At 42.7% G+C, this 10,856-nt stretch overlaps 1 protein-coding gene across 1 annotated transcript; it reads left to right on the plus strand.

Annotated features, from left to right (window-relative positions):
* The first annotated feature begins 1,325 nt into the window (after nt 1-1,325).
* On the plus strand, nt 1,326-6,491 carry LOC118647514. The gene has a single exon (XM_036292557.1). It carries the CDS (start codon nt 1,326-1,328, stop codon nt 6,489-6,491), a length of 5,166 nt encoding a protein of 1,721 aa, XP_036148450.1.
* The last annotated feature ends 4,365 nt before the right edge of the window (nt 6,492-10,856 follow it).

Consider the following 10,856-nt stretch of genomic DNA (forward strand, 5'->3'; position numbering starts at 1 on the left):
CGCTACCATTGTTACTAAAAGGCATTTACTTGCCTCAAAAAAGAACGATTGATGAAATATCATCTGAACAAGTAAAATCTTTAAATCAAATTATCTTTTCATTTTAAAATACATATTGATTTTCTTTTTATTATTATTATTATGGCTAAATATTATAATTTAAAATTTCTCACGCAAATAATATATTTGTCGTTGTTCTTTATTACAGTTCAAATCTAATAAATATGTACGATGAATTTTTTTTTATTTTATATTTTCTCCCTTTTTAAATTTTCTTTTTTTCCCCCAAAATTACATAATAGTACAAACATCTTTTAAACATTGTAGGATATTTCCGCCTGCGCCTTTTCTCTCCAAATCTTTCCATCGGGAGCTCGTTCGCGTCCGCGACCGGTCGTTCACGCTCGTGTTACCATGCGACTTCGCTACCGGTCGTTCGTTTTCGGCGGTCTTCGTTTCCGCTCGGGGTCTCGCGCTTCCATTGCAGCAGATCGTGAGCGGCTCTCGCCATGCTCACTTTTACATAACCACCAAAACGCGTCGATCAGTCGGAATCATTTTCTTTTGTGTATTTCTACCTCCTCAATAAAGTACAAAATAAGAAGACTCTAAATTTCTTCGAACACACCTTCCCGAGAAAATCACGCCGGGAAATTCAGTGTGTGGGGCACAAGCCCAAAACTGCCACAAGCCAAAACATATGGTCCTTCGAGCCGGATGCGCCTTTTTTCATCACGGCACGCCGTGACGATCGACGCCATAGAGGAGGATCGAGAGACAAGCATTACAGTAATATCCGCGCGGCAAGGAGGCGTGCGGTCGGGATCTTACAAAGACATACGACTTCCCACGACGCTTTCCCTTGTCCGAACGAACGAGCCGATACTCGGCAACGTGCCCATCGTCGAGCGCTTCAGCATTGCCACGGCGACATTCCTCAACTACTATAAGGGCATCGATAGACTGCGGCGACGCGTCTAACCTACAAGGACGGCAGGTGATTCCCTGCAATATTCCTGTCGTCAAGCGCACGAGCCGATCCACGACAACGTGCCCGTCATCGAGCGCTTCAGCAGTTCCAGATCGACCTTCCTCATCTACGAGGACATCAATCGACTTCGGCGACGCTCTCCGTCTTCGACAGCATCGAGTGATTCTTACGACCTCCCCCACCCCATTCTTCTTCGAAGGCATCAGGCGATTCCTGCGACGCTTCCGCCTTCGGGCTTGCGAGCGTAAAATCGAGAGCGAGGTAAGGTTAACTCTTCAACGGTCGTTGCCAACCATCTTTGTTTATCGCGTGAATTCGCCTCTATTTATTCGCCATGGCTGACGACGATGTAAACACACTCAAAAGGCGTCGCGCAACAATATTAGGATCATGTACGAGGATACGCAATTTTGTAGAAGCGGCCGAATCCGTTACACCGTCCGTAGTGGCTCAATTTGAGGAACGTAAGATTAAATTGGAGAATTATTGGACCGAATATGACATCGTACAAACTAAATTAGAGATGCATGACGAATCCGAAGCAAATCACCGCGTCACCTTTGAAGACGCGTTCTATTCCTTGTCGGCCAAAATTCGCGAAATGCTCAACATTTCGACACGCGGTACGGCCATGGTCGCGCCGGCATCGTTAGATGCGAACCGAGCGCAGGAATTCGATGGAATAAAATTGCCGAAGTTAGACATTCCTAAATTTTCCGGAAAATATGACGAATGGTTTTCGTTCTACGATACCTTCAAATCAACGGTGCATGAGAACAAATCTCTCAGTAACGTTCAAAAATTGCGTTATCTAAAGAGCGCTCTTCTTGACAGCGCGCTCAAGCTAATAAATTCCTTAGAAATTTCCGACGCAAATTACAAGGTGGCGTGGAACTTATTACAAGAGCGTTATTGTAACCAACGTGCGATCGTTCAGGATCACATAAGCACGATCTTAGATTTAGCAACTATGAAAAGAGAAAATGTTATCGAACTGCGACAAATCGCAGATGGCGCAACGACACACATTCAGGCCCTTCAGGCTCTAAAGCGTCCTACATCTGAATGGGATGATATATTAATTATAATTTTAAGTCGCAAACTTGACGCGCGCACTCTCCGCGATTGGCGATTGTCGCTAAAGGGTTCTGAACTGCCTACCTTAAAACAGTTTCTCGGCTTTATAACACATCGATGTCAAACTCTCGAGACGGCTAGCAGACCGGATGTCAATTCTCCCAAATATGAAAATACGCAGTCACAATCCAACACAAAACGTCAGTCTTCGTGTACTGCGACGATTAAATTTAAATGCGGTTTTTGTAATGGAGAGCATCTCATATATTATTGTCAAAATTTTTTAGCATTGCCCGTCTCCCAAAGAGTTTCAGAAATTCGTAAGCGCAAACTGTGCACCAATTGTCTAAGATCCATTGATCATTCTTCAAATAAATGCCCATCAAGCAATTGCAGAGTTTGCAAGGCGAAACACAATACATTGCTTCATCTTGCAACTGCCGAAATAAAGGAAAAGGAAAAACGCGATCGCGCTACCGAAAGCGGCGCCGAAACGAGCCCGACCAGCTCTTCGGCTGCCGTAGTCACGCACTCCACACATTCTCTTGATAGCAAATGCGTTATGCTCTCTACTGCCGTCGTTTATGCATATGATAGCAAGGGCTCTCGCAAATCTTGTCGCGTCTTACTGGACAGCGGTTCTCAAGCCAATTTCATATCAAAGGGGTTCTCAGATGCACTCGGACTTCCAACAAATTCAATCGACATCTCGATCTCAGGTGTAAACAAAACAGTCACGAGATCGTCTAAATCCACAACAGTATGTTTACAGTCACGTACCAATGCCTTCAGCATTTCGAGCGATTGTATAATCACAGATCAAGTAACGAATAAACTTCCCGCCTTTACCATGAAAAGAAGTGCATTTGAGATACCGCAAAATTTGAGATTGGCTGATCCGCAGTTCCACATCTCATCAGAAATCGACATATTAATAGGCGCGGAACACTTCTGGGACTTGCTCTGTGTCGGTCAAATTAGGGCCTCCCCAACACATCCGACGTTACAAAAAACGCGATTCGGGTGGATCTTAGCCGGACGACTGAGCGGCTCACCGACCACCGGACAACGCATACAATCATTTCACGCGACCGTGACCAACACGCAATTACGCGATCAATTATCGCTTTTCTGGCAAATCGAGGACGTTGCTGAAAATCCAAATAATCATACGATTGAGGAGGCTCAGTGTGAACAACACTTTTTGCAAAACTTATCTCGAACTCCGCAGGGTAGATTTGTCGTTAAGCTTCCGTGTAAGGAACCAGGATTTGACAAACTCGGAGAGTCAAGGGACGTTGCCCTGAAAAGGCTGTATAGCTTAGAAAGGCGTTTTAGACGCGATCCCGAATTAAAAATTCAATACTTTCAATTCTTAAATGAATATTTGGCATTAGGCCACATGATGCAAATTGACGAACAATCCGATGATAATTCGAAATCCTTCTACTTACCTCATCATTGCGTCTTCAAGCCCACTCTGGGCTCCAACAAAATTAGAGTGGTCTTCGACGCTTCGAGCAAAAGCTCTACTGGCACCTCTCTGAATGAAGTACTAATGGTGGGTCCAACCGTTCAACAGGATCTAGTATCTATATTACTCCGATTCCGCATTTTTCGTTATGTTCTCGCGGCGGATATCATTAAAATGTATCGGCAGATAAGGGTGCACCCCTCGCAAACGCGCTACCAACGCATTCTTTGGCGGGACGATCCGAATTCCGACGTCAAGGTTTACGAACTCGTTACGGTTACATACGGCACGTCTTCCGCTTCTTATTTGGCCACTCGGTGTCTCAAATGGCTAGCCGAACGATACTCAAGCAAATATCCGAGTGGCTCTACATCCGTGGGACGCGATTTTTATGTAGATGATCTGCTCACGGGAGCCGATACAATTGATCAAGCCAAAATAATTCGCGATGAGGTCATTAATTTATTGCGCTTGGGAGGGTTCGAGCTCAGCAAATGGGCATCCAATTGCCCTGACTTGTTGACGGACCTTAGCAATCAAAATAACAATGTTATTATAATCGACAAGGACTCAGAATCATCTCTTTTGGGGGTTCATTGGAATCAGACTAAAGATACACTCCTTTTTTCTTACAAAAATAGCGACACTCATGATACAGTTTCCAAACGAACAATTCTATCTGAGGTGGCTCGGTTGTTCGACCCGCTAGGCCTATTAGGCCCGGTAATTGTTTTGACTAAACTAATCTTACAAGAACTCTGGCAATTGGGCTCTCACTGGGATGAGTCGGTTCCGCAACACCTCCATTCGCGCTGGTCGGAACTCAAATCACAATTGGCTACTATCAATCAGCTCTCCATTCCGCGCTGCGTTAAATTCAGTACTGATCCGCTATCCATACAGCTTCATGGCTTTTGTGATGCAAGTCAGCGGGCGTATGGAGCGTGCGTCTATGTGCGTACGCAATTCAAAAAAAATGAATATCGTACCGAATTGTTGACTTCTAAGTCTCGCGTTGCACCGCTCAAGGCTGTATCTCTGCCGCGCCTTGAACTCTCGGCAGCATTGTTGCTAGCGCGACTAATCAAGAAAATCGGCGCGTCATTTGACCTGACCAACTTGCAAACATTTTTATGGTCAGACTCTACAATCGTCCTGAACTGGATATCCTCACCGTCGCGACAATGGTCCGTTTTCGTAGCTAATCGAGTGGGCGAAATCCAAGGCATTACGGATCCAGAACGTTGGCGTCACGTCAAATCTTCGGACAATCCTGCCGACATTTTATCTCGTGGACTCAATCCGCGTGAACTAGCAAGTTCATCAATATGGTGGCACGGTCCCACCTTTTTACAACAAAGCAACGAGCTCTGGCCTAACAGTGAATTCGTTCGCACAACAAAAAACCACCCGGAACAAAGGCAATGCCATGCGGCCACCGCCGTTTTCGAAAATAACGTCGTAGATGAGTTGCTTAATAGACACTCAACTCTCAACAAAGCATGTCGCATTCTATCATATTGCTTAAGGTTCTCTAAGCCTTATCGCAAATTTGCATCAACCAATTTCATATCTCACCAAGAAACTCAATCAGCTCTGTGCATCATGTGCAAGGTAGTACAAGCTCAGGCGTTCGCAGAGGAACATAGGGCGTTATGCAAGGGCAACGTTATCAACTCTTCAAGCAGCATTTTGTCCCTCTCTCCATTCATAGGTAAAGATGGATTAATTCGAGTGGGCGGAAGGCTAGACAATTCAGATTTGAATTTTGACATCCGCCATCCGATTTTACTACCGCGCAATCACACATTAACTAAACGTATAATAGAGCAGGAGCATGTGCGCAATGCACACGCTGGCACACAAGCCACCATGGCGGCAGTGAGACAACGATTCTGGCCAATCTCGATGCGATCAATTACGCGAAAAATTATCAAAAATTGTGTAACTTGTTTCAAAACAAATCCTATTTATTCGGAGGCCATAATGGGTTCACTACCCGCAGGTCGCGTGACCGTTTCAAAACCGTTCTCCCACTGTGGGGTGGACTATGTCGGTCCCTTTCTGCTACGCGAATCGAAACGACGCAATGCCCGTAATCATAAGGCCTATCTGGCCATTTTCGTGTGCTTCGCGACAAAGGGAGTGCACTTAGAACTCGTTAGCGACCTTACCAGCGATACCTTTATTGGCGCACTCAAACGATTTGTGTCGCGTAAAGGAAAACCAAGTTGTATGTATTCCGACAACGGAACCACCTTCGTCGGAGCTCAAAGGCAATTAAAGGAATTTTTCGATTTTCTAAGCAATGAACAAACTCAAACTAGTGTTCAATTCTTTTTACGCGACCAGGGAACTTCCTGGAAATTTATACCTCCCAACTCTCCGCACTTCGGCGGTTTGTGGGAGGCAGCAGTAAAATCTGCAAAATTACATTTACATCGAATAGTCGGAAGATCGCCTTTGACCTTCGAAGAGTTACAGACAATATTTTGTGAAATAGAGGCGATTCTGAATTCGCGTCCGATTACGCCACTAAGCGCTGATCCTAACGACTTAGCCTATTTAACTCCGGGTCATTTCTTGGTTGGCACCGCCCTGAACAGTTTTCCTTACGAAAATCTAATCGATATTAATGAAAACAGGTTGGTGCGTTGGCAGCAAATCGAGCAAATGCGGCAACATTTTTGGCACAGATGGAGCCGAGAGTACCTGCATACTCTCCAAGAACGTTCAAAATGGAAAATTAATAAGGGCGAGCAGTTAAAGCTCAATCAAATGGTACTATTGCAAGTACAGGGCCTCGCACCACTCCAGTGGCTACTAGGCCGAGTTGAAGAAATTCATCCGGGCGCCGACAATGTTGTCCGTACCGCTACTATCCGTACAGCAAGGGGTTTATATACTAGACCCCTGTCAAAAATTGCTATTTTGCCATTAGATTCATGACATGTTATTTAATATTCAACTGTATTTAGCCTACTTAAGCGTCGACTGTATATTTTATATTGAGTCAGTTATCCGTCTTGTAACCTCGACATTCAGAAGATTTTCTCATTTGTTACCCCTTTTTAAGCAGATTTTATTGTATTTCCGCATTCTGTGCTTTAAGTTTTTACCTTCGTAATCGAATTCGTTTGTTTTAGATGCTACATAAACAGCTACGTTCATGCGTTTTGAAAGTGAATCCTTTCAACGGGGGCGGCATTGTAGGATATTTCCGCCTGCGCCTTTTCTCTCCAAATCTTTCCATCGGGAGCTCGTTCGCGTCCGCGACCGGTCGTTCACGCTCGTGTTACCATGCGACTTCGCTACCGGTCGTTCGTTTTCGGCGGTCTTCGTTTCCGCTCGGGGTCTCGCGCTTCCATTGCAGCAGATCGTGAGCGGCTCTCGCCATGCTCACTTTTACATAACCACCAAAACGCGTCGATCAGTCGGAATCATTTTCTTTTGTGTATTTCTACCTCCTCAATAAAGTACAAAATAAGAAGACTCTAAATTTCTTCGAACACACCTTCCCGAGAAAATCACGCCGGGAAATTCAGTGTGTGGGGCACAAGCCCAAAACTGCCACAAGCCAAAACAAACATAATCTTTTAAATTATAAACACGTTTATGTTTAAATATATATGCAATATTATAAACTTTAATGGTCTTTTTAATATATATTTTTTTCAGATATAAAATAAAAGGTTAACAACTTAAATTACTGCTACATTAATTCTATTATTTAATGTAAAATAACTTTATTATTTAATTATTTACTCTAATATTATTATTTAATTTTATTATTATTATAATACTTTAATACGTTGTTAATTATAACAAAAGTGTATAATTATTCATTATTATTTATTCTCAATAAAAGAAGAATTATAAATTGAAATCATTCTTTTTTAATTACAGTATATTTAAAATTAATTTTTTTAAAGTGTAAAATCTTAATTATATCTTATTTTTATTTTTTAAACATTCTTTTTTGTCCTTTTAACAAATTTTTATATAATCTTATATTATTTTATATTTTATATTTTATATTTGTATTATTTTTAATAACTTTTTTCTGGTTTAAAAAAATTAGATTTTTAATTCAATTCATTAATTTAATTTTATATAAAAAAAATATTTTTTTCTATATTTTTATCAATTAAAAAAATATTACGTTTTTATGTAAACAATACCAACTTAAAATAATTGAATTGATATTTTAATTTTTTTTATGTAATAAGTAATAGAATATTTTTTAATTTTTGTCTTTTTTATTAAGTTAAAGTTTTAATAATGTACATTTTTAATAGTTACATTTTTAATAATGTAAATAAATGATAATTAGTTTAATATTTCTCTATATACAAAATTTTTAACAATTTTACTTTCTCGTTGATTTCCAAGATAAACTTTTATTGCTTGCCAAGAGCGTACTGTCCGGCGGGGTCAGGATCGCGAATATTATTGTTTTTCAGAATTTTTATAGTAGTTTAATCTCCTTTCTGCCGAGCGCAAACAGAGAGAGAGTTGCTGGTGCAGCACGGTTATATGAATTTAAATTACGAATACGAAGGACGTACGCTTCTCAGCGCGCACCTTCCCGCACCGTTGGCTAGTCGTTCTCGAAAAGATGGGATATTGCGACAGACAGAGAGAGAGAGAGAGAGAGAAGAGAGGCGCACGATGCTCCCGCGTGCCGCGAGCGAACGCTGAAACGCGCTCCCTCAGCGAGTGACGGGGGCCGCTACGCTCTCTAAGGAACTGCAGCTCTGAGCCATGATTCACCACTCTCACTATGAATGGAGGCAAAGAAGAAAAGAAAAATTGTATATAAAATATAAAAAGAAGGGGGATCGAAGCACCACTGATTAACTCACGCACACTCGATTCGATGACGCGTGGAAAAAGAGAGAAAAAAAAGAAGTCTCTGTTTTAATTATATTAAGTTTAATTAAAATAAAAATTTTTAATAGTAAGAGAACTCGCACCTTCACAAATTCACAAATTCGCACTAAATAGAGTTCGCACGCACGCACGCTCGCTGGTGTCGCACCGATAGGGTTCGCACGCACGTCGCTCGCTGGGATCGCTAGTCGCGATCTATAAAAAAAAAGGGAAAGAAACTAATTAGTAGGACGAGAGAGAAATTGCCACCTCGAGTCTCTCCGAGTATCGCAAAATATTCTAAGTTCAAACGAGTAAATACGGAAATACTCTAAGTTCGTACGCTAGAAAATTGGAGTTATTCTAAGTTCGTACGCGAGAAAATTGAAATTATTCTAAGTCCACGAAAACGCTACGGAATACGTCCAACGTCCTTTCGGCGCGAGACAGGGAGGCAAAATCTCAATTTTCGCCCGAAAATCGCGGTTTATATACTCGCAACTGAGGACGTTCGGGGGTGAAGAGCGCGGAAAGGAGAGCAATAAATCATCTGATGCCTGTCATTTAATTTAGCGATTAGTCAATTATCGCGTTCGATTTCGTGGTCATCAGATGAAGTTTTGCTTCTCTATTCATATTTCTAAGTCGTGGGGCGTGCAACTATCGCCCGCTTCTTTTAATTGGCCGTATTCCTTGATCGAGTTTTTATTAACAGAATTGAGGATAGGAGATTTCTGTACCACGGAGGTACGGCGTGCTCCTTCTCGTTGTTGTACCTTGCGGTGCAACAAAATGATTTTGCCGTACCTTGCGGTGCGACAAATAATCTTATTGGGTTCGTTGCTGCCTTAAGAGTAGGAACTCGCGAAAGGAGGCTTTCGTTGGCAGGGTCCTCGAGTCACCAACACACTTGTTATTAGTAATTAACAAAAAAAGTGTTTATTCTCTGTAGTTACAAGGCAGTTCTTTACGCTTGCGATCGGCGAAGGTGCCGTGTCGTTTTACTCAGAGGTGATAAGATACGGCGCGCGGCTTTGAGATAGCGCGCTGTGTATTCACTTGCTCGAGATGCGTTGTGACTAAGTCCCGAACTCTAAGTTCGTATGCTAATCTCGCGGGCCGTATGTATCGGCTTGATTGACTATCACTGATCCCGCGGTCCGCTGTTCGGCAGCGGTTTAAGTAGTGCCGTGGATTTGGCATAATAGTGGGGCAAAGGGCCCTCTGCATGACCATATATGGTCATAACCGCGCGCATCCTGCGCGCGGGAAATATTCGCGAGCTTAGCAACAATTGTCAAAACGCAAATATGCATTTCCGGTGGCATGATCGTTGCTAAGCTGAACTTCGCTAAATTCCATGCGAGGCCCGGTGCGTTGATCGGAGCGATAGTCGGCCGGCAACGCACGAGGCATGTTACTTTACACCTTGTGATAAGGAGCCTTCCTTGGATAGCTATTCTAATCTATTTTTTATAATTTAATTTTAATATTCTATATTATATTATATCATCGGTTGTGAATATTTCGCTCATAACATCATGTTCAGAACTTATTTAGGCTGTTTATTACTTAATTAAGGGCGCTCGGGTCTTACTGTCTTATTCCAAATAGTCCCGCGCGAGTGCAAATTCACCGCTGCTAACGGGAGCGTAAGCTTGCCTCCTTTCCGAGGAGTAATTAGTTAATTAAATTAATTAGTCGTTTTGCGCGAGTTCTACTAATAGTTCGGGGTCGCGGCGCCTTAGGGGGAAGCCGCCTAGGGGGAGGATCACTCCCCTTTTTAAGTTTCCTCGATTTTTAGTGCGGCTCGTTAGTTATGAGCATTTTTAATTGACGCATGCGTGTCGGTAGAGCGGGCCGCACGCTCGCAGCGCGTGATCGCCCGGGCCCAGCACCGAGAGCGCGTGAATCCACCGGCGTTCGGTTACCGTGATAACGCGTCATCGCGAGGCGCGATTCTTGCCTAATTCGTGACGGCCGGCGCGAAAAATCGACCGGACGTAACAGTAACCTGAGAAAGCAACACAAAGTTGACCATGGTTAAAAACATCTTTGCGTAAATCAATATTCTTTTAAACCTCTGTTCCTGTGCTTTATTAATCGTCATTGAAAAAGCAATTTTGATCGGAAACTGTCTTCTTTTAAACATAAATGGATAGTGAGGTGGAGTAGATAGTATACAAGAGGAGGAAGAAGAGAAATTGAAGGGAAATGGGAGGATTAAGTGGAAGAGGAGATATGAAAAAATTTGGTTGAAGTGAAATTAGAGTAGAAAGAGGAAGGAATGGTGAATAATGGAGAGGAAGAAGAGAAGAAGAGGAAGAGGGCACCAGTGCAGTTTGGAGAGGACGAAACAAGGAATAGAGAGGAGTGGATTCGATAGATAGCAGGTCGGAGGCAGTGGAATGCGATGGCAAGATGGAGGAGGGAAAGCGAGCG

Source organism: Monomorium pharaonis, chromosome 10 (genome assembly GCF_013373865.1).
Source record: "Monomorium pharaonis isolate MP-MQ-018 chromosome 10, ASM1337386v2, whole genome shotgun sequence".
NCBI classification, from domain to species: Eukaryota; Metazoa; Arthropoda; class Insecta; order Hymenoptera; family Formicidae; genus Monomorium; species Monomorium pharaonis.

Bases quoted from the DNA above. Each gene is read 5' to 3' on its own strand.
- LOC118647514 (XM_036292557.1), top strand. From the start codon at position 1,326: ATGGCTGACGACGATGTAAACACACTCAAAAGGCGTCGCGCAACAATA.